We start from the raw sequence: 24,405 nt of genomic DNA on the forward strand, positions 1-24,405 counted from the left end.
CCGCCGGGCAGAGTCCTCCTTGGAGCCGCGGCCCCAGAAGTCAGCCCCGCGGGCGGAGCGCGGCACCGCGTGACCTGCAGCCACATGACCCACGCGGGGCGGGGCCGCCAGCGCAGTCGCTGCATCAGCCGCGGGAGGCGTCCGCGTAAGTGGGGAGCGGGGTCCGCGGGGACTCTCCTCGCGGGCGGGCGTCCGGGCGCTGCCCAGCCTCCGGCAACCTGGGGCCAGGACTCCCAGCGATCCGCTCGGGTCCCCTCCCCGGGAGGGGCGATGGGATCGCCACTGGGGTGGGGGAAAAACTCCTGCACCCCACGGACCGCGGATCCGGCCACCTCAGCCTTGGCCTTCCCACTCTGATTTGACCGCAGTGCGGCGGGGAGGACTAAACGCCCTCCTTCCAGAGCGATTACCTTTGCCGCGTGTTCTTTGGGGGAAACAGGATCTGCAAAGCAAGGCAGGCCGGTGGGAGCGCCCCTCTCTGGTACTGAAAGAGAACACACCTTTCCAGGCCTCCACCTGCTCTAGTGATCCAAGATGATCCCATGACCTTCCCACGACCTTCCCAACCCCCATCCAAGATGATCCCATGACTCTTCCTATTGAGGAAGAGTTCAACAGTAGAGTATCTAGCCAGGTGGGGGTTGTCGAGGGGTGGCGAAGAGGGGCCTGGGTCGAGCTGCAAGATAATAGCCAACATGTTATATTGAATACTATGTGGTTTACATGCATCTTCTTTCATATTCACCATCATGAAATTTGTCAGGTAGGTGCTGTTGTCCCCATTTTCCCGTAAGAGAAAACAGGCTCAAAGAACTTGGGTTCTTCACCAAGCTCCTGCAGTTGATCAATGGAGGAACCGAGATTAGAACCCAGGTCTGTCCCACAGCAGCGCCTCCCGGTGGGTAGTGGAGGCACTTGGCCCAGCTTGTCAATGCTCTGTGAACTTCCCCTTCCAGGCTCAGACAGCATGGAGAGAAGGGCTTCTCCCCTCCACCCCTTTCTCCTTACCCCTTACCACTGATTCCTTTTGTCACGTACCCCTGCAGGACAAGATGAAGCTCATCATCCTGGACCACTATTCTCAGGCCAGTGAGTGGGCAGCCAAATACATCAGGAACCGCATCATCCAGTTTAACCCAGGGCCAGACAAGTACTTCACTCTGGGGCTCCCTACTGGTGCGTTGTGGGATGGGGAGGGTGGGTGAGGGCATTATGGGCTTTTAAGGGGCCAGGTAGGTAGGCTCATTCAGCCAAGGGACTGCAAGGAGGGCTCTGAGGTACTGGCCCTGTGAGTGAACAACTCCCCTGCCCCCGGACATACGAAACAGAGGACCCAGCTTCCTCTGGGTTGGTTTGTTGCTGCCTGCTCCTGAAGAGTCCTGGAGTAGAAGGGATCTTGGTTAGGCAGGAAAAACTTTGATTTTTAGCCTATATCCTAAGCCAGCCCTGTCAGTCAAGTTTCCTTAACAGAATTAAGTCCTAATACCTTAAGGCATACGTTTTATGTAATGAATTAATTTCTCTTCTCTGCATCTAGAGTGCTACTAACTAAGCGCCATCCTTGGGAGAATTGAGAAGATAGTCACTCAACGCATTTTCTGTAAGGCTTAATTAAACACAGGACCTAAGTGAAAAACAGTCCTAGTTTCTTTAGGGAAAAAATCAGAATGTTGCCTTTATGGGAGGATATCTTGAACCCAGTTTTTCAAGGCAAATGTTCTGATTATTTCTTTCAGAAGTGGGGTGGATTTGCCTCAGTGACCAATCCACTATTGCAGGAGTCTTCAAGCTTTTTCTGTATATGGCCAAATAATAAATATTTTACACCTCACTGGCCATACAGTTTCTGTTGCAGCTACTTAACTCTGCCCTTGTAGCTCAAAAGGAGCCATAGACAATCCAGAGATGAGCATGGATGTCTGCCAGCACTGACGTTTGAGTTTATATAATTTTCATATATCATAATATTCTTTTGGTTTTTAAAAACTTTTAAAATGTAAAAACTACTCTTAATTTATCAGCTGTACAAAAACAGGCAGCAGGCCAGATCTGGCCTGTGGGCTGAAGTTTTCCGACCTCTGCTCTAGAGGTTTGTGGGAACACTATACTCAGGTAGGTATCTGTGAAACCACCAGCGTCTCAGGCTGTGTCGGGGCTGTGCTAACATCCTGTTTTCTAACTGTGGAGCCACCCTGGGTCAGAGTCTGGGCTTCTGCTGAAACCCCTCCCCGTTTCCCCATCGTCTGCAAAATTAGATCCAAGCCCCTCAGAGTGGTGTTCAGGGCCCTCCAAGACCTGGCCCCTTCCTGACTGTCACACTTGAACCAGCACAGCATTTCCATACGGGTTCCTTGGAACATTCCTACTGTTAGTTGAAGCACCCTCAGGGTTCTGGGTGGAAGCCACAGAAACCGACTCTGGCTAACTTAAGCAGAAAAGGAATTTATTGGCTAGATATTGGAAGCTCACAGAATTGATGGGAAGGCTAGAAGTTTGGAAAATGGACATGATGAAGCTCAGGGGGAGGACAGGGAAGCTGTGTGGCTCAGCCATGGCTAAGACCATGTCACAGGGATAGGCTGATGATTATGTGTGGATGGGGCTGCCACTGTCATTCATTCAGCAGATATTTATTGAATACCTGCTGTATGCCGAGTTGTTCTAGGTGCCAGGGATGCAGCAGTGAATAAAAAGAACACAAATTCCTGCCCTCCTAAAGCTTGAATTATGGTGGGAGAGACAGATAATAAACAAGTGAATTAGCAAAATATAGAATATGTTAGATGGTGATAAGAGGGAAGGAGAAAAATGAAGCAGGGAAAGGGGCTAGAGAGTGTTTAGGCAGAGGTGGGAGTTACATTGTTGGATATGGGGGCAGGGAAGGTCTCTCTGAGAAAGTGACACTTGAGTAAAGGCCTAAAGAGGTGAGTTAGCTGTGCAGATACCTGAAGGAGAGCATTGCTGGCAAAGGAAACAAACACCATGTGCAAAGGCCCTGAGGTGGAATTGCTTGAAGCAGGATTCCTAGCTGGGGAGAGAGTTAGCCAGGGGCCAAATTATATAGAGCCTTTGTTAGGACTGATTATAACTCAGAGTGAAATGAAAAGCCATTAGTGGGTTATGAAAAGAATGATCTGATTTGGGTGGGGCTTTTTTCTTTCCATCTTTTTATTTTTAAAAGTTTCATGCATTCAGAAAAGCTGAAAGAATAGTACAGTACCATCTACTTAGATTCAGCAACTGTTAACCTTTTGCCACATTTGCTTTCATCTCTTGTGGCTCACACATACACACATTTCTTATGAGCCACTGGAAAGTAAGGTCCAGAGATCCTGACACTTTACCTCTAAATCCTTTAGTACATATCTCCTCAGAATAAGGACATTCTCTTACATAACCACAATACTATTATAATACCTAAGAAAATTAAAAATCATTTCATAATATCATCTAATATACAGACTATATTAAATTTTTTCCCCTAATTGTCCACATTTATTTTTTATAGTTTTTTTAAAAAAATTAATCCCAGTGTCCAGTCAGGCGTCATGCATATTTAGTTTCTTAATCGACAGCAGTCCTCTTGCCTTTTTATGGGTTTTATGACTGACTTTCTAATGAGACTCAACTCGGGTTTGCTGCTCCGAGGCGAAGTCTTCCCCAAACCCACAGGCTAGCCTGTACCACAGCCGACATTACTGCTTCGGGTCCCCACACCTAGACAGTGAGCTCTTCCAGGGTGTCTGCTCACTTCTCTGTGTCCCCATCACGTACCTCTCACGTACTGGTTGCTCAGGGAATGTCATGTCAGTAATTAAGCCTGACACTCACTCAGGTGCTAATCACAGTCATTTCAATCATCAGTGTGCTGAGTGCTAGGGATTCAGCCGTGAACAAGACAGACACAGCCCTTCCCTCCTGCAGCTTACGGTCTAGGGGGGAAATAGGCATTAAACCAGCACTTAACGGGTGGCGGTTGGGATTGAGCATTGGGTAGGACTTCAGATCTGATTTGTTTGTCAGCTCTGACGGGTTCTCCTGGTGGAGCATCCCTGACTCATTCCCGGGCGGCCTCTGGGCTTCCAGGAGCGGGGGGCTGAAGGGGGTTCATGGCTGTGGCCTCTCTTGCAGGGAGCACCCCGCTTGGCTGCTACAAGAAGCTGATTGAATACTGCAAGAACGGAGACCTGTCCTTCAAGTATGTGAAGACCTTCAACATGGACGAGTACGTGGGTGAGTCTTGGGAGAGTCGTACTCCTCCCCTCACAGGATCGGCCCAGGAGAGGACTGGGGAGGTCTCAGGGAACCAGTGGCATTTGGGGGTAGGCTCAATTGGTGATACTATATCTTCCAGGCCTTGGTTCACTCAGCTATGACATGAGGCTAATAAAGCTGACCTCATGGGCCGTAAGCGTTAAGTGATATACCACGTGTGGAAGCTTCTTGATCAGAGCAAGCACTTAATGAATTCCAGCATATCGCCTCCTCTGCCTCCTCCCCAACTCCATGCCATTTCTTTCTGGAACAAATGGCTGCAAATGGGATCTGGGGTCCCATGGCTGGGGTGTGTGACCCTCCCCCCCCCACACTAGTGTCTGTGTCTGGACTTTCTCTCTACTGTTCATCTTCCCGTCCCCTTCCTGCCAAGTATACTGGGAAGGGAGCTGAGACTGGTGTCCTTTCCACTGATGAAAAGTGGCACCTTGGGCTTCTGTCACCCTCTCCACCCCCACCATCATTTTGTAATGGTTTCGCCTTAAAGATTCTTTTTTTTTTTAATTGTGGTAAACTACACGTAACATAAAATTTACCATTTTAACCATTTTTATGTGTACAGTTCAGTGTTATGTACATTCACACTGTTGTGCAACTAATCTCCAGAACTCTTTTCATCTTGCAAAACTGAAACTATCCATTAAAAATCAACTGCCCATTTCCCCACTCCTCAGCCCCCTGAAACATGCACTTTAAACATTGTTTTTCTTCTTGACTGAAAAAAATCTTTTTTGGGAAGCTCTGAGATAATTCTCTCCAACCACTTGGTGTTCCAGTTGGGGTGCAGGGTGTAACGGGGGGATGAACGGTGAGGTGGGAGGCACAGGGTAAGGGGTGTTCTTGCTTCCTTTCCTGATGGGCCCAGCCCTACCCCCCAGAGGCTAGCCCACCTCCAGAGGTCCAGACTGATCCTCGCCTCCAGCCATTCTCTTGTGAAAAGATCAGAATGAGGGCCCAGGCCCACGGTCATGGGCACAAGGACACCAGCTCAGCTTACTCTGAGTGGCTGGGGGTGAGAGGGCTAGTGCCCAAGGCTCCCTGATGGGCTCTTCCCTGAAAGTGTCTCTGGGGGTCTGGGGGTATCCTGGCATCCTTGGGAGGGCGCTCTTGCTCAGTCTGGCATGACTGAGTGCAGCCATGGCCCCACAGGCCTTCCTCGAGACCACCCGGAGAGCTACCACTCCTTCATGTGGAACAACTTCTTCAAGCACATTGACATCCACCCAGAAAACACCCACATCCTGGATGGGAATGCAGGTGACCTGCAGGCTGAGTGTGATGCCTTTGAAGAGAAGATCAAGGCTGCGGGTGGGATTGAGCTGTTTGTCGGAGGTGAGCGCGACACCGCAGCAGGTGTCCAGGGCAAACCCAGGGTGGCTGGAACATATGAGGAGGACAAGACCCATGCCTGTCTGCAAACAGCTCCCTCTCTCTGCACCAGTGACAGTGGGGTCACTTATTAGCCTGAGGCAGCAGGGAAGGCACAGAGTGGGAGCCCTGGTGCCCTGCCCTGCCTCTGCCGCTCAGAAACTTTGTGATCTGGGGCATCTCCTCTTTCTGCAATTCGATGCCTTGTCTGTAAATTGAGGTATTTGGATTTGGACTCTGAGATTCTCTCTATTCCTTAGACAAGGTTTTATGGATCAGTCATGGGACTTAGTTAAACATAATCACAGACTCATGTAGTTCCAGAAGATTCTACCATCAGCCCCTGCATGCTAAAAATAGCAATTGAACCCCAGAGAAGTTTTGTGACTTGCCCGGGGTCAGCCAGCCAGAGCAGTGGAGAGAGGGTGGGGACCTAGGGTATCCCGCTCTCAGGCTTATGCGTGTTCCTGCCCTGAGTTGCCCTCTTACACTTCCGTCTGTCACGGCCTCTGGAGTCCCCCATGGGGGGTGGGGGTGGGAGGCTGAAGTTGAACAGTCTTTGACTGCTCCAGATTTAACCCTTCTTTACTTCAAGGTGGGGAGGAAATGGCTAGGAGTGCTCATGTTCTGAGATTTTATAAACTTGGCAGCCCCTTTCCAGGCCCTGTGTATGTTTTCTTCGGTGTGACTCCAGCCCAGCAGGGATAGAGAAGTGGCAGGAGAGAGAGAAGTTACACTTGGATGATCTGGGGGGGCAGAAGCTTTTGGGATTGCTCCCTACTTAGCTTTCTGAGGGTGGTAGCAAGTTAACAATGTCTGTGTGTGCCTCAGCTAGAAATGAGAGGGGACGATCATATGCTTAAAGTGTACCTTTAAATGAATGAGGTGAGAGACACGGTTTTCAAGGATTTTTTTCAGACCCCAGGTGGGGAAGGAGAGATTGTCCATTCTTGAAATCTTGGATCCCTGGGACTGACAGGGCTGCCCTGTCTCTTCTGGGCAGGCATCGGCCCTGACGGACACATTGCCTTCAACGAGCCGGGGTCCAGTCTGGTGTCCAGGACCCGTGTGAAGACGCTGGCCATGGACACCATCCTGGCCAATGCTAGGTTCTTCGATGGAGATCTCGCCAAGGTGCCCACCATGGCCCTGACGGTGGGTGTGGGCACTGTCATGGATGCTAGAGAGGTAAGGGTGCAAGGGATCCACAGACCTTCATTGGGGGGCTGGACTTGGCTTTTTGCTGTTAATTTCAACTATACAGGTACCACCTGAATCCATTTTATTAAAAATGAAGACATTGTAAATAAGGCTAAAATCCCAACTGACCCTATCACTGCTCTCCTTCCTCTCTGGAAGTAACCATTCTTCCCAGTGTGAGGTGAAACCTTTTCAGCACTGACTGCCCAGGAGGCCACAGGCTCCTGGTCTCTGCTTACCCAGCACCACTAATATCAGAATATGAATTTGTACCTGTCCAGGTACTGAGAGGGGCCCTCTGGTTCCCTGCAGTTGGTGGAGGCCACTGCCTGAAGGGAGCTCCCCCTGCAACCGCAGGATGCTTGTGGTTATAGCCCTGTGCTCAGGGATTCATAAATGTGGAGAAGTGTGATTGAAATAGTGTCTTGAACTGAATTGAGTCTTTCTATAGAAATTTGGGTATCATTTGAATTTCTTGTAGTTCCAATTTCCTTACTTTCATTAGAAGCATTTTCTCTTCCTGATATATTCAGTGGGAAGCAGCTACAGACATTTTAGCTTTAAGTTTCTTTGCCCAAGTCTGTATGTAAACAAACATGTAAATCATTGGAAAAGTTTCCCTGTCTAAAGTGAATTTTTGTGAAATGAGCGATGGCAGCAGATTTCTGTTGGGTAACCTTGAATCCGTACCTAGGCAGGTCATTCTGCTGTTTTTGGCCTTGCAGCTTATAAACACTACAGTTTGAGGGCTCTTCCTGTGGTGTGCAGAAAGGACCTGGGGCTGGAAATCTGGAAATTCTCTTTTTTAAAATGAGTTCTGGGGTCCTGAACAAAGAGTCACATTCTCTCTATGCCTCTGTCTTCTCATTTCAAGAAAGGAACAGTAAATCCTGCTCACAATTCCATGGCACAAGTGAATTACAATGAAAGGATATCTGGAATGCTGAGTTCTTTATAATCACTTTCTGGCACTTAACATTCTTTTTTTTTTTTAATTAAAAAAATTATTTTATTTTATTTATTTATTTTTTGGCCGTGCCTCACTGCTTGCAGGATCTTAGTACCCTGACCAGGGATTGAACCCAGGCCCTCAGCCGTGAAAGCAAGGAGTCCTAACCACCAGACTGCCAGGGAATTCCCACACTTAACATTCTCGATATTTTAAGTGTTGAGGGGAGTCTGTGCCTGTTTTACTTAAACAAAAAGCATTACTCCAAGTCACATGAGCAGGTCTAATACTCTGAACTGAAAGTGACCAGATTAAGGGGCAGCTTTATTGGGATTCAACCTTAGCAGCCACACAGATAACTCTCACCATTGCTTCCAAGGCCTCCCTGGAGGTGCAAATCAGGACCCCTCTTTTTCCGGTTTGTCACTGTGAAAACTCACCCAACCTAGGGGCCCCGGGACCCAGCGTCAGAACTGTTGGGATAAGGCGTGGGCCTCTGTATGTATGGCACATCCGTTCACAGGGCACTTTCACGGTCATCATCAAAGGCGCCAGGAGGCACTATCATGTGGTGGTCAAGAGCATGGCCTCTGGGTTAGAAATGACCTGGGGCAAGTTACGTAAACCCCCATCACAGAGTCCACTTCCTTATCCGAGCATGTAGGGATGACAACGCTCCCCATCTCAGGCTCCTTGTGTGATAAAGCACACAGAGCGGGGAGCAGTGTGCCACGTGCTGACGACCTACAATGACACATAAAAACAACAGTCCTTACAGTCGTTTTGGGCGGCCGCTGGAATTCAGGCGTCTAGACTCCCAGCTCCGCTGCTCCTTCTCCTCCATCACAGGCCTGTTTTCTGACCCCCAGGTGATGATCCTCATCACGGGTGCTCACAAGGCGTTTGCTCTATACAAGGCCATCGAGGAGGGAGTGAACCACATGTGGACCGTGTCTGCCTTCCAGCAGCATCCCCGCACGGTGTTTGTGTGCGACGAGGATGCCACCCTGGAGTTGAAAGTGAAGACCGTCAAGTATTTCAAAGGTGAGGGTGGGGTGGGTCAGGGAGTAGGTGGCCAAGTTCAGGTGCGCCAGGAGTGAGGAATGGATCTAGCTTGCAGGCTCTGGCCACTTTGACAACTATGATTTTAATCAAATCAAACCCTCCTCTCAGAATACAGTTTTCTCTTCCATCCGTGACTATTTAAGGGTCCATTTCTAGAGACCTGTTTGCTCTGAGGAGGAGGAAAGAAAATGAAATGAAAGTTGTAGTTCAAGGGCTGTTTGGTAATCACCTTGCAGTGATATTGAGCCTCAGGCTTTTTATCTTTCCAGATCTTATACAGGCCTTTTCCTTCTAGTCAAGGCACTGAACTGTCATGCACATCTTTCTTTCTCCTACTTAAAGCGGACACTCACTGCTTTAAATAAACTTATGTGAAAATCCTCATTTACTGAGCAGGCAAATTAGGAATTTGTTTTTTTTTTTTAAGATTTATTTATTGATTGATTGATTAATTGATTGATTGATTGCTATGTTGGGTCTTCGTTTCTGTGCTAGGGCTTTCTCTAGTTGCGGCAAGCGGGGGCCACTCTTCATTGCGGTGCGCGGGCCTCTCACTATCGCGGCCTCTCTTATTGTAGAGCACAGGCTCAAGACGCACAGGCTCAGTAGTTGTGGCTCACGGGCCTAGTTGCTCCACGGCATGTGGGATCTTCCCAGACCAGGGCTCGAACCCGTGTCCCCTGCATCAGCAGGCAGATTCTCAACCACTGCGCCACCAGGGAAGCCCTAGGAATTTGTTCTTTGATGAAAAGATTAACCTTTTAATGGCCAACTCTCCTAGAGATTGAATTTATAACAGTCCCATGGATTGTAGCATTCATTAGGAATAACAAATTCTTTTCCTATTCTTAGGGTGTTTATCATTTGGGCCCACAGAGAAAAGATGATGAGTGTCAGTTCTAGGACAAAATTTGAGAGCCCCTGGATGTTACTGTTGATAATCATGGAACTCTACCTCTACCTGCATTAATGACTTTTGTTTTTCATTTTTTGTAGGTTTAATGCTTGTTCATAACAAGTTGGTGGACCCCTTGTACAGTATCAAAGAGAAAGAAACAGGGAAAAGCCAGTCTTCTAAGAAACCATACAGTGATTAGCCTGTGCTAATCCTAGTGTCAAGTACCTCATTGGGACAGGCAGGTCTTTCTGGAAATTGTCTTTAGGAGGACAGAATTGTATTTCTTTAATCTAGTACGGTTACTCCAGATAAGTGAGTGAACTTATTATTCTTGGCTATGCAGTGTGGAGTCTAGTCATGGAGTTTAGCTACTTGTTTGTAACTTACTGTTAATCAGAAAAAAAAAAAAAATCTCTCCATAATTTTGATGTCGGCCCAACTAGGGGTTTTTAGCTTTTTGTTCTGTCTCTGACACTGTTCACATGTACAATACACTCCTGCCAGTAAGTTCTATCATTATGTGCACTGATTCTCAATTGGGAGGGAGTTAGGGGCTTATGTATATGGGACAAAACCTCTTTGGAGAGTCCTGAGAGCCCCTCTTGAGCAGGCCTGCCCCTTATTTGGGAATCACTGTTTTAGATTAAGGAACAAACACTCTCAATGTCTAAAATCAGTATAAGGAAGTGGTCCCTCTGGTCAGTAACAAGTGCCATGGGAAGGAAACTATCCCTTATTTTCTTTCCCCAGTTTTTACTGCTCTTTCAGTTGGCCTTTCCGAGAACTCAGAGGACTCCTTGAGGGAGGATTTGGGTGGGTAGGACTAAGAAGAAGGCTTTTGCTGATAAACTCAGAGCCTCAAGGGGCCCAGCCACGTTAAACTCCCCTCCATCAGAGACCTTCCAGCACCAGGAGGAAGGCGGAAACCCTTTTCCCACCAGAGCCCTGTGTTTTGTTCCAAGGTCTCACTGTGGCACCTCTCATACATGCTCTTTCATAAGTCCACAAGGCCAGCAGATACTGTCAAGTTCAGCGTTGTGTTCAGTCAAGGTGATGGAGCCAGGGCAAGCAGCTTAGTTGAGTTAGAAACAACACACGAGTGACATGTTCTACATCCCTAAGAGCTGAGTGCCAAGAAACATACCAACTGTTTCTAAAGTTGCCTAATGTCCTTTCCCCACTGAAAATACCCTGCCCTTCTAACCCTCCCAGGTTCGTGTGGCATGGTCTGATGTGCCCAGAACATCAGGAAATACAATGCTTTTGCTCCTTTATCCTTCACCCCTTGTTCACAAGCTGTCCACTGCTCTGCCTTCCTTTTACTCCTATGCCTTGATGGTTTGGATGCTGCCTCCTCCTCCCTATTTTTGTGCCCATTTGAAGCTGCTGCCGCCTCTATTTCTGGGAAAGATCTTTCAGAGCCTGGCTCAGGCCTCTCTTTAAGTGCTGTGTTTGGTACCAGCATTTCATCTTTAGCTTTTATACGTGATTGTGCTGTCATTCTGTTTTAAGCTAATGGATCAATGAACTTGTTTACAATATTTTCTATTAAATCCAGTATTTTCAAGTAAAATGTGTTGTTTGTGGACTTCCACCCCCAAAGGTCAGAAGCTGGTTTGGGTTGATATTTATATATTTTGAGAATAGCTAGCGAGCAAAGCTTCATACTCACTCCTCACAGCAGCTCGGCAGGAAGTCACAATCATAGCAACTGTTGATCTTCTTCAATCACCAGAGGGGAAAATAATCAAAATATTTCATAAAAATGAAGTGCCTGTGTGAAAAAATGGTAGGAATGAACAGATGAGCAATAAATTGTCCGATTCTGTCTCTACTTGGCATCCAAATGAAGATATGACTGTTAAATAGAATAACGCAGATTTGTGACCAGGAGGGATATATCAACTGCAAGGTATGGAAAACAGGTTTAAGTTTTTTTTTTTTAGTTAAAAAAGTCAATATAATGGAACATCTTGAGTCAACATAACCAACTGAGGTACAAGTAGAAGTTGAAAGAAGGGTTTACTTTTTTAAGAACTGTATTAAGATAATTTACATTCCCATAGAATTCACCTGTTTTAAATATAAATTCAATGATTTTTATTAACTTTATGGAGTTGTACAATTCCTCACCACAATCCCTCTCTGTCATCCCCCAAAGCTCCCTACTCCTTCCCCAGCCCAGGTGACCACTCATCTACTTTGTCTCTATAGATTTACCTTTGCTGGACATTTCACATATAAATGGAATCATACAGCAGACATCTTTTGGATCTGGCTTCTTTCACTAAGCATAATGTTTTTGAGGTTTACCCATATGACATGTAGCAAGCAGTCCATTCCGTCTTATTGCTGAAGAATATTCCATTGTATGGATATACCACATTTTGTTTATCCAGTAAAGAAGGGATTACATTTTAAGTACATATGTTAATAGGAAAAAAATCATTAGAATGAAATGAGAAAGGATTTAGTGATGACAGCTAAACTGGAGATGTCGTATGAACTCAGGACCTTAAAAAGATCTGTCATGGGAAAAGAATCTTAAAAAGAGTGGCTATATGTATATAACTGATTCACTTCACTGTACAGCAGAAAGTAACAACATTAAATCACCTATACGCCAATAAAAATTAAAATAATAATAATGATTAAAAAAAAAAAAAAAAAAAGATCTGTCTTTCCCAGGCCAGTTTCCCTGGTGGCCCAACAGCCGTGTCGTCCTGCTACAACCAGCTCTTATGCAGATCAAGTGGGATGTATAGTCCTGGGCCAGACTGGGCCTCTGATACCACTCAGGTCTTGGAGAGGAGAAATTATATGTTTTGGGGCAGGGATCACAGTGGGCCTGGAATATCTTGTTCCCAGAAAACAAGGATGCTTTAAAAAATGTCCAGGGTAGTACTGAGAGGACAAAGCAGCCCGTTTAATGAGACTCCTATTGGCCAGGTTGTGACAGTTTGATCAATAAAGAAATATTAAATACAGCTAAGTGGAAGAAGACATACAGATGGCCAAAAAAGCACATGTAAAGATGCTCACCACCACTAATTATCAGAGCAATGCAAATCAAAACTACAATATCACCTCACACCAGTCAGAATGGTCATCATCAAAAAGTCTACAAGCAGGACTTCCCTGGTGGCGCAGTGGTTAAGAATCTGCCTGCCAATGCAGGGGACACGGGTTCAAGCTCTGGTCCGGGAAGATCCCACATGCCGCGGAGCAACTAAGCCCATGCGCCACAACTACTGAGCCTGAGCTCTAGAGCCTGTGAGCCACAACTACTGAGCCCACGAGCCACAACTACTGAAGCCCGTGGCCCTAGAGCCCGTGCTCCGCAACAAGAGAAGCCACCGCAATGAGAAGCCCGCGCACCACACGAAGAGTAGCCCCCGCTCGCCGCGACTAGAGAAAGCCCGCGCGCAGCAACGAAGACCTAACGCAGCCAAAAATAAAATTAATTAAAAAAAAAGAAAAGTACAAACAATAAATGCTGGAGATGGTGTGGAGAAAAGAGAACCCTCCTACACTGTTGGTGGGAATGTCAATTGGTACAACCACTATAAAGAACAGTATGGAGGTTCCTTAAACTAAAAATAGAACTACCATATGATCCAGCAGTCCCACTCCTGGGCATAATATCTGGAGAAAACCATAATTTGAAAAGATACATGCTCCCCAGTGTTCATTGTGGCACTGTTTACAATGGCCAAGACATGGAAGCAACCTAAATGTCCATCGATAGGAATGGATAAAGAAGATGTGTTACATATATACAATGGAATATTACTCAGCCATAAAAAAGAACAAAATAATGCCATTTTGCAGCAACATGGATGGACCTAGAGATTATCATACTAAGTGAAGTAAGTCAGATAGAGAAAGACAAATATCAGGATATCACTCATATGTGGAATCTAATTTTAAAAAATGATATAAATGAACTTATTTACAAAACAGAAACAGACTCACAGATTTCAAAACCAAACATGATTATCAAAGGAGAAATGTTGGGGGAAGGGATAAATTAGGAGCTTGGGATTAACATACACACACTACTATATATAAAATAGATAACTAACAAGGACCTACTATATAGCACAGGGAACTCTACTCAATATTCTATAATAACCTATATGGGAAAAGAATCTGAAGAAGAACGAATATATGTATATGTATTGATATAACTGAGTCACTTCTCTACACACCTGAAACTAACACAACATTGTAAATAAATCAACTATACTCCAACAAAATTTTTAAAAAATAAATAAATACAGCTAAGTGGAACAAGTTGAATCTATCTGTAAAACCCCAAGTGTGACACTCAAAAAGGAAATGGTGATATTAAGTATACATGGAGTTGTATTTCAGGAAGGGTGGATGGAATGTGCTTAAATTTTCATTACATTTAGTAAAAACAAGCAGCATGTTGACATAAGTGGGTGTCACCTCTCCTATTAAATACGTCTGTTTATAAAGAACAGACGGATACAAGAGTCTAGCCCACTATCTACCTGCCCCTATCTATGGCTTACTCCCTTACTTCCTAAGGTCTTTGCTCAAATGTCATCTATCAGAGAGATCTTCCCTGACCCTCCGATATAAAATAGCAATCCTGATTCTCTATCCCTCTCTGGGATAGTTTCTGATGCCTCCTTCCTGGGAACTAAAATCCTTACTGTGATGAGATGCTAGTGAAGCATGCATAAGTTTCCAGTAAGACATATTGTGATAGAATCCTGGGTTATGAAATAATGGGTAAATAAAACAACATAGTAATTTGGATCTCAAGGGTGCCCTTAACACCAACTATTTTCCCCTAGTCCATTCGGTCTACTTAGAGAGCCCTAATTCATAATGTCTCAAGACACTAATCCCTTTTCCTCCAGTTCTTCTCTGAGCTGATGACCTTGAAAATAGAAGCAATCAGGAAAGAACTTCCACAAGTTCCCACCATCACACACACCCGCCTGCCAGCCCTGTCCCTGTCACTTGTTCCTTGGCCAGTCCCTCTGTGCACCAGATCCCATCTTCTCTTCCCTTCTTGAGGGCATTGCTCCAGCAAGACTCTCCTCTCGCACCTACAGCATCAAACTCCTTCTTTCCTGGATCACCCCTATCAGAATACAAAACAAGCTTTAAAAACAAAACTCTTTACCCTGTTTGTCCCCTCCTATCATAGCTTCATTCTCTGATACCCTTTTCAATAAGCAAAATTTCTGGAATTACCTATACTCCGGCTCCAATCTCTCTCCCCCAGTTCTCTCTCTTTATTCTGGTATTCCCATTATGCACGTTACACACCTTTTGCAAGTCTCACAGTTCTTAGATATTCTGTACCTATTTTTCTTTCATTCCTTTTTCTCTTTAAATTTCAGTTTGGGACATTTCAAGATATTGACATATCTTCAAGTGCAAGATTCTTTTCTCAGCTGTGTTCAGTCTACTGATGAGCCCATCAAAAGCATTCATTTCTGTTACAATGTTTTTATTTCTAGCATTTCTTTCCATTCTTAGAGTTTCTTTTGCTTACTCATCTGTTCTTGCATGTTGTCCACTTTTTCTGAGACCTTAGCATATTAATCTGGGTTATTTTAAATTCCCATTCTGATAACTCGAAAATCTCTGCCATGTCTGAGTTCGGTTCTGATGCTTGCTTTATCTCCTCAGATTATTTTTTTCCGCCTCTTAGCATCCTTGTAATTTTTTACTTAAAGTTGGACATGAGGTACTGGGTAATAGGAACTGAGATAAATAGGCCATTAATGTGAGGTTTTATGTTTATCTGGCTAGCAGCTAGGCTGTGTTTTAATGTCTCCTGTAGGTGTCAGAGGCTTCAATTTTCTTCAGTGTCTTTTGTTTTTGTCTCCCCTGTTGTCTTTGGGTTTCCCTAGAAACTCCTTCTTAAAATAGAGGCTGTGTCTTGCAACTCTTTCAAGAGCTGTAATCCACTGTTATAATACTGGAGCCCTATAGATGGTATAGTATTAGGGAGAAGCATTCTATAATCTTATGGTTGAATCTGCTTTATTTTACTGGGCTAGAATCTCTGGGCTGAGACCTACAGAAGTTCCTTAGCCTTTTGTTTCTCCCCACTTATGTGAGCAAGGAAGGCTAGAGAGGGCTCAAACCATCCAAATGCCCTTCCCCTAGATCACAGAAGACTCCAGCAAAGTAATTTTCCTTGAGGGCAGGCTTCTGCCCTGGAAGCAAAGCTCTGGATATATTTCCAAATGGTTACTCCTCTCACCCCCCAACCCCCGACTGCCCCTACCCCCCCCCAACCCCACCCCCACACCGCCCCCACACCCCCCGGCCACCCGGTTCCCCCGACAAGAGGGGATTCCTCTGCCATCTTCACAGTGGGAACATGATCGAGCTCCTGGAGGTAAAACCCACAGAAGCATGGGGGCCCCCTCAGGAAAGCTCCCAGGAGTTGTTGTTGTTCATGTTTTAAGTTGTAATAATTTATTTGATACTTGTTACAAATTGCTCCCCAGAGTTTTAAACTCTCAAATGAATCCACATTCAGCCCCCTAGCAATTCATTTAAATCCTAATTATTGCCTCAAGCAACTTCGACTTTGGGTGAGCTAATCTGTATTTTCTGCATTTTTCGGTCTTTATAGTTTTTGTGGAAGTTTGCCCTGTGACCTCAGTTCTCTGATGGATTGAAGAAAAGTTGATTTTCAGTTTGTTCAGCTTTTTTTTATTGTGAAGATACCCCATTCTTTCTCGAACACACCCCAGATTTTCACCTCCCCTCCAGGGAAACAGCACTCATCAAGGCCACCAATGACCTCTACATTGATTGCCAAGTCAGTTCTTAGAGCGCATATTACTTGATCCATTTGCAGTACCTGACAAAGCCGACCCCTCCTTCCTTCAAATTTGACATGGCTTTCCAGGACATCGCACTGTGCTGGTTTTCTTACCTTACTGGCCACTCTCAGTCTCCTTTGCTGGTTCCTCCTCATCACCCTGAATTCTTAGCATTTGCAGTGTCCCAAGACTCAGTCTTTGGACCGCTTCTCTTAAAACTCACTCTCTTGGTAATTTCATCCAGTCTCATGGCCTTAAATACAATCTATACATTGACTCCCATATTTATATCTCCAGCCCGAATCTCTCCTTTGAACCCTGGACTAGAATATCCAACTGCCTATCGAACATCTCCACTGAAATAACTATCAGACATCTCAAACTCATCTGTCCACAACTCAAGTCCTGATCTTCACTTGCAAACCTCTGCTACCTATAGGTTTCTCCATCTCAACTATTCAAACGACCTAGAAATCGACTCTGATGCCTCACCTTCTCACATTGTACCAATCTATCAGCAAATCCTATTAGTTTTACCTTCAAGGAAGTACAGAATCTGAACATTTGTCAAGATTCCAAGTGCTGGTACACTTGTCCAAGCCATCTGTACTTCTCACCTGAGTCACTGCAGTAGTCTCCTAATTGGTCTGTTTCTGTCCTTGCTCACCCTGCTCCCCTAAAACGTAAGTCAGACCCTATCACACTTTGCTCAAAGTCCTCCAAAGGCTCCCATCGCAGAGTAGAAGCCAAAGTTCACCCAAGGCCCTATGCAGTCTGTAGCACCACCCACTCCCATCCCACCTCTTAAAATTCTCCCTTCCTCAGTCTGCTTAAGTCCTTACTGGCTACCACACTGTTCCTGGAGCCCTCTATCATGCTCCTATCCCAAGGGCCTTTGCCCCTGTTCCCTCTGCCTCGACTCTCTTCTCACAGGTGCCCACAAGGTTCACTCTCACACTGCCAAGCCTTTGTTCAAGTGCTATGTTGATGAACTCCTCTCCACTCTTTAAGATTCCAACATCACTCTGCTTCCCTTAACACCCTATTCCTTCTCCCAACTTCTCTCTGTGGTGCTTATTTTCTGATAAACCATATGATTTGCTTAGCGTCTGTCTCCTTCCGCCAGAATTTAAGTTCTACAAGGGCAGGGAGATTTATACCTGCTTTAATCACTGTTACATTCTCAGCACCTAGAAAAACAGTAAGGCCCATTGTGAGGTGTTCAATAAATATTCGTTAAATGAGTGAATGAATACTAGAAAACACAATAGGTTACAAGAAGTGGAACGGGATTGAAAATAAGATACACAATCACCTTTTAAATTTATATGCATTAAGGTTATATTAATATAGTTTAGTTTGTTGATTCAATGAAAAAAATAAAAAAGAGCCAAGGAAAAGAAATAACTGTGCTGACTTTATACTTACCAACTTTGGCATCAGAATCTCACTAAATTTTCAATGTGTACAATATTCTCCAAAGCAACCCCTGGCTCTGAGAAATAGGGGACTACTTGGAGTGGTAAATCTTTGGACTACCTGAATAATTGTGCAAAGACTAGACTATGAGTGCTGAAAGTTGATATTACCATAAACAGCTTTCTGACCACAAACTCTCAACCTGTTCTGCAGGCCGATGTTTTTTTTAGTGAGCCAAAGTTCAGGGAACAGACTATTTGGCTACTCTTACCAGTATGAGAGGGCACCACAGTTGTTACAATTCCTTGGTCTTACTTAGCAGCTTCAGCTATAACTTAATTTCTTTACTTCAGTGGTGGCAGGCAAGTGCTACTATCAGGAGTGACACTTTAATGTCACATCACAGTTGGATGTCAACTATGGTTCAAATAGTTTTAAGTGGCCTTACAGTTTTTGGTAATACTGCTATTCCTGCCTTGCTTGTCTCATTAGATGCTATTCTACCTACCAAGGTGTGTAACAGACTATAATGAAACACAGTGAGGAAAATTAAAATCCCAGAAATACACCTGCTTCTATAACAAAGTACTACTCCTGTCATAAGCAGTTATTGCATTTATAACATGGGAACTGTTGCCACCTGCTGGTGCTGCTTATGATAAAATTAATACTTGGTGGGCTCTCCAAAATTCCAGTCAAAATTTTAAAATTCCCTTCTAAAGCAGGCAACCACATGAATGGCTTTATGGTTATCATATTCGATTAACTCTAATTTTTTTCTCTGAACTAAAAAGTAGTAAGTATATTAATGAAATTCTAATGTAAACGAGAACCCTCTACTACTAAAAAATGACTTTGCTGACAATGCTATAGGTCTGGGAATACGGCTGCCAAGTATTTTCTGCCTCACCCATCTCCTCAACAGGAAGGGATGTAGCCACTAGATGCTCACTCGTTGGATTCAGTATTTAGCTGAGGTGGCAGGCTAATCCTCTCACACTAGTGCAGAGCCTCCGTGAGTCCAGATGACCCACAAGTCTGTCCAGTGTTTAATGATTTCCTCATGAAGCTGAGCAGAAAAATGACCATAACAGGCACACAGCCTAAAACTCCAAAGACAGCCAGTGTTCTCAAAAAAAAACTGATTCAAAGCTACAAAAAGACCTCAATCAAAAAAGAATTTCAGGGACTTCCCTGGTGGTACAGTGGTTAAGAATCCAACTGCCAATGCAGGGGACACGGGTTCGAGCCCTGGTGCAGGAAGATCTCACATGCCACGTAGCAGCTAAGCCCGTGCGCCACAACTACTGAGCCTGCACTCTAGAGCCCGCAAGTCACAACTACTGAGCCCACGTGCCACAACTACTGAAGCCTGCGTGCCTAGAGCCTGTGCTCCACAACAAGAGAAGCCACCGCAATGAGAAGCCCACGCACCGCAACGAAGAGTAGCGCCCGCTCGCCACAACTAGAGAAAGCCTGCGCGCAGCAACGAAGACCCAACGCAGCCAAAAATAAATAAATAAATAAATTACTTAAAAAAAAAATTCAAAGGAAGTTAACAGCAATTCATAGAATGAAATTTCAAATTTCCAAAAATTATACTCATTAGTAATTAATGAGTGTGCAAAAAATTTTTTAATTGTGTGCCATTTTGCCCTATCAGATTGGCAAAAATAAGTTAATTTTAAAATAAAACAATAATCTTAAATGCTGGGGAAAAAAAAAGCCTTCATGAAATGAAGCTAGATACACAAAACTCTTTGTCCTCTCATATACTTTCTTGACAGCCCAACATTCCACAGACCTATTCATTTCACAGGTCATATGAGGGGTTACCTCAAGCTTCCATTTTACTCAGAGACAGAAGTACTCTACCCAAAACTATACCATCTTAAAATTAGCTCGTGACTCACGCCGCAAAACTAAGCCCTACTGTCTTTGTGAAAATTAAGGGGTGAAGATTTTGTACCTAAGGAAGAAACACTCAGTTAAACAAACAAATCTTTGAGACTAACGACCTGCTGTGTTATTTATTTATTTTTGGCTACGTTGGGTCTTCGTTGCTGCGCGCAGGCTTTCTCTAGTTGCGGCGAGCGGGGACTACTCCTTGTTGCGGTGCGCGGGCTTCTCATTGCGGTGGCTTCTCTTGTTGCAGAGCGTGGGCTCTAGGCGCACGGGCTTCAGTAGTTGTGGTGCGTGGGCTCAGTAGTTGTGGCTCGCGGGCTCTAGAGCGCAGGCTCAGTAGTTGTGGCGCACAGGCTTAGTTGCTCCATGGCATGTGGGATCTTCCCGGACCAAGGCTCAAACCCATGTCCCCTGCATTGGCAGGCGGATTCTTAACCACTGCGCCACCAGGGAAGCCCACGTTGTTTTTTAAAATCATGGAGAAAAACCCTGCCATTTGTTTCACGAAACTAAGGCTTCTTTCCTACTTCCAATACATCATCAACATAATGTACAACAGCCTAAAATAAAATGATCTCTAGCAACATCAACTAGCCCATGAACTAAAGAGCTTCTGAGTGGCTAGTAGTGAAAGATGAATTGAACTCCTATCCAGTCACTGAGAAGAAGCACTCTTCTCAAGTATGTACTGTATAATTAGTTGTTTTAATTTCCATTTCTTATCTTCAACTTATTCTTTAAGTTAACTTTCGTTCTTATATTAAATGTGCTGAATCGAAGTCCGTGTAGTTCAAACAAAATATGGGTCCTAAAATCTAAGTTCAGTCACAAGCGGAGGCGCTGTACTATGACTTTCTTCTGCTCATTTTAAGAATATGTGTTATATACCATATAGTTTTTAAATGTGATCAGTTGCCTTGGTGACAGAACACAGAGCAGCAACTCTGCTTTAATTATAAGACAATTTTTAAATAATTTTTATTTTTAAGATTAAGCATCCTCATTGACAATCCAGAAACAGTCCGTGCTCTTTGGATACACACACTTAAAATGGTTAAAAGTGATTCCCCAATTTTCAATGACAAGGCATGAAAAAAGAACATGTTCACAGCTGCAGCTGAATTCCTCTGTCCTTTTTTCCCAAAAATCTTATTTTGCTACCAAGCCACTCACCAAACCACAAGAAAAGACAATTTTTCAAAAAGCCAGCAAAACCCAGAAACAAGGATCTAGGTATCAAGCCAAAATTATCCCCTGAAACAGTGCTGTTGCAAAAAAAAAAAAAAAAAAAGGATAGGAAGACAAATTTCCATAGCTCATTAGAGAAGCCCTTTAAAAAGAATTCAGAAAGTTAGGACTGGAACTATGGTGGTGCAGTGTTCAAAACGCAGATAATTAAAGTTCAGCTTGTTCGGCTTGGGAACATATTAGGCTTTCTCCTATCCCAGCAGAGGAAATAGAAATATGAGCTGCTGGAGCTAATATTAAAATTGTCCTTACCAATGAAAAGCAGGGCAAGAGTCAACAGAAAGAATGCAGAACAGAAGACAAGTCATTCTGAATCTAGGCTCTACTGCCTAGAAGGAACAGGAAAGTTGAATAGGGCTGAAATTCTTCTGAGCCAGTATCAATAAATTCTAGACTGGGCTCAAAACCAGTGGACTATAGACCACTAATAAATATATCAGGTGACCCACAGTGTTTGTGGTATCAAAAAATATTTTTAAAATTATCTATAAATTTCTATTCTGAAAATCAGATCAAAATGACACTGGGCCATCCAATCAGCTAGAGTAAAGGGCTTCCTCCAAAGAAAATTAATTTAGCAGAAATTCTAGACTTGGCTCAAAAACAGTGGACTACAGGCCACTAATAAATATAGCAGGTGACCCACAGTGTTTGTGGTATCAAAAAATATTTTTAAAATTATCTATAAATTTCTAACCTGAAAATCAGATCAAAATGACACTGGGCCATCCAATCAGTTATAGAGTAAAGGGCTTCCTCCAAAGAAAATTAATTTAGCAGAAATTCAGGTTGGAAAGAATGTAACATGGAGTAAATAACATCAGGCTCTCGGTACAATTTTAATAAGGCTTCTACCCACCTCAGCTGTAAGCAGTACTACTGAGGGAGCTCCCACAGAATGTCTTAGAGGGATGCTTCTCAAGAGATAAAAAGGACTATAAGTTTAACTCTTGACCCCTCTCTCCTTACCTAAAGCTTGGAGAAGAAAATAAATATTTAATTTTTAACTACTCAAAGCTTTGGGCACACTGTAATACTAATATTTTCTAGTTTTCATTTTCGGAACCTTTGGCTTAATATTTCCTCAATCATGTTGCAATGAAAAATGTCTGAATGTGCCTTAATCAGTAGTACCACATGAAAATATCAACCTTGTTCTCCCATATCTTCTACATAGGAAGAGGGAATCAATGGTACCCTAAATATCCTGCAAAGTTACTCTGTATACTTGACAAAAGATTAGGGCAAACCACTCCACTTCCATATCTTGAGCAGCAGAAGTTAACTAGTCTTCAACCTCATCTTCCCAAATATCTCCATTAACATCCACAGCATGGAACAACCTGGAAGCATAAAATAAGGTACATTTTAATACACCTGATAGAAACTGAATATAATTTCTTTCCTTTTCTCAAATATACTTTCTGCACTCTTCTGATAACATCTTTGTATATCGTTTCCTCTCCTTTAATCATTCCACTGGGGAGGGCTGAAATATGGGTCCCTTAAAGTTTATAGGAACAGCCCTTTTAAGGATCCAGACAACTCTCTAGGACCAAGTATAAACAATAATGGGAGATGGGTATCACAAAACTGATACTAAATGTGTACAACATGTGGAATAAGCCAAGACTGGAAAATTCAGGCAGTCTAGAAGCTGAACTCCTTCAAAACACTAAAACTTTATTACACGCTAATCACTCCATCTTCACTGTCCTTGCACTCTCCATCTATAGAATATTTTTCAGTTGCCAATTTGTTTTCCTCCCCTTATGTTACTTAAAATTTATGCAATTTTCAACACTATATTTCCAATGGTTCATGGGAAGAGCCTGTTTCTTCAACTTATCTTACAGTTTCATAACACCAATGATTGATTGTAGGTACTCCACAGATGTCTATTAACAAAGATTATCAGCTGATGCTGAAATTGGAGCTGGTGGAGAACAAGATATTCACATTGTGCCAAGGAATCACCCCACAGATCACTTACTAATAACAAAAAGAGAAACCTTTCCTTTACAATGGAACAAATGATAGAACTGAGCATCATACTAACAGTGAGACAGCCTGACATTATGGATCTGATGTGGTACAACATGAAGTATGTCACCCCTTATTAAGTATTCTTGCCAAAAATGTTACTCTAAATCTAGTCAAACTCCAGTCTAGAGCTAACTTCCACTTTACAGGAAATAGAGAGGATAGAGAAACAAACTCAGAGGTACCATGGAGAAACAAAACTCCAAAAGGTAAGAGGTTATACAGGACAACAGCCTGGACTCTTCAAAAAGTCAATGTTCCCCTCAACACAAACAAACAAAAAAAAGGTGGGCAAAACTTTTCTCCATTAAGAAACTAAAGAGACAGAACCAAATAAAGTGATTGAACTTGATTAGATCCTGGTATAATAAAACAGCTTCAAGAGGTATTTTTAGGGATAGTTGATAAGTCTTAAATATTTTATTAGATGATAGTAAGCCATTGTTGTTAAATTTTTTGCGTTATTGTTGTTATGTAGAAGACTTTTCTTATCTTAGGAAAGACGTGTGAAAGCATATAGAGGGACTTCCCTGGTGGCGCAGCAGTTAAGAATCCACCTGCTGATGCAGGGGACACGGGTTCGAGCCTTGATCCGGGAAGATCCCACATGCCACAGAGCAACTAAGCCTGTGTGCCACATCTACTGGGCCTGAGCTCTAGAGCCCGCGAGCCACAACAACTGAAGCATATGCACCTAGAGCCCGTGCTCCGCAACAAGAGAAGCCACCGCAATGAGGAGCCCACGCACCGCAACCAAGAGTAGCCCCCGCTCGCCGCAACTAGAGAAAGCCCGCGCGCAGCAACGAAGACCCAACGCAGCCAAAAATAAATAAATTAATTAATTAAAGAAGAAAAAAGCATATAGAGATGAAGCATCATATTTCCAACTTAGGGTCAAGTAGTTCAGCAATAAATTTAGAAAACAAATATGGCAAAATACTACCAATTGTTCATTTTCGTGGAAGGTATCCTATTAATCATAGTCCTATCCTTTCTGTATGTTTGAAAATTTTCATGAAAAAAATTGAGGAGGATAATAAATAAAAGAAAATCCCCAGATAGTATATTTTCATCATAAAACTCATTTTCAAGAAAATTCATACATGGGGGAAAATATATGAGAATTCTCTAAATAAGCAAAGTACTGAAGTAATAAAACTTTCTGGGCTTATGGTCCACAAACCAAGTACCCAAAACTGCTGAGACTA

At 43.7% G+C, this 24,405-nt stretch overlaps 2 protein-coding genes across 12 annotated transcripts in view; one reads left to right on the forward strand and one right to left on the reverse strand.

Annotated features, from left to right (window-relative positions):
- Positions 1-6: 6 nt before the first annotated feature.
- GNPDA1 (glucosamine-6-phosphate deaminase 1) lies at positions 7-24,386 on the forward strand. 3 transcript variants are annotated; one of them, XM_082454290.1, is made up of 7 exons: positions 7-145; positions 1,047-1,176; positions 4,132-4,233; positions 5,425-5,607; positions 6,647-6,831; positions 8,662-8,836; positions 23,695-24,386. In XM_082454290.1, exons 2-7 carry the CDS (start codon positions 1,053-1,055, stop codon positions 23,715-23,717), a joined length of 792 nt encoding a protein of 263 aa, XP_082310416.1. In that variant the 5' UTR covers positions 7-145; positions 1,047-1,052; the 3' UTR covers positions 23,718-24,386. The 3 variants fall into 3 exon arrangements, with proteins under 3 accessions (XP_082310416.1, XP_082310415.1, XP_082310414.1); XM_082454289.1 differs by lacking the exon at positions 23,695-24,386 and adding an exon at positions 16,390-17,826; XM_082454288.1 differs by lacking the exon at positions 23,695-24,386 and adding an exon at positions 9,854-11,328.
- RNF14 (ring finger protein 14) overlaps positions 20,787-24,405 on the reverse strand; it is a 41,090-nt gene continuing 37,471 nt past the window's right edge. For all 9 annotated transcript variants that reach the window (XM_082454234.1, XM_082454233.1, XM_082454231.1 and 6 more), the window contains one exon: positions 20,787-22,497. In XM_082454234.1, coding sequence (XP_082310360.1) covers positions 22,440-22,497 — 58 coding nt within the window. In that variant the 3' untranslated portion in view covers positions 20,787-22,439. The remainder of the gene's footprint in view (positions 22,498-24,405) is intronic.

This window comes from Balaenoptera physalus (assembly GCF_965194825.1).
Source record: "Balaenoptera physalus genome assembly, chromosome: 3".
Taxonomy (NCBI): domain Eukaryota; kingdom Metazoa; phylum Chordata; class Mammalia; order Artiodactyla; family Balaenopteridae; genus Balaenoptera; species Balaenoptera physalus.

Coding starts and splice junctions, on each gene's coding strand:
- GNPDA1 (XM_082454288.1), top strand. CDS start 1,053: ATGAAGCTCATCATCCTGGACCACTATTCTCAGGCCAGTGAGTGGGCA. Junction 4,234..5,424: donor CAACATGGACGAGTACGTGG/GTGAGTCTTGGG, acceptor ATGGCCCCACAG/GCCTTCCTCGAGACCACCCG. Junction 6,832..8,661: donor CTGTCATGGATGCTAGAGAG/GTAAGGGTGCAA, acceptor TCTGACCCCCAG/GTGATGATCCTCATCACGGG.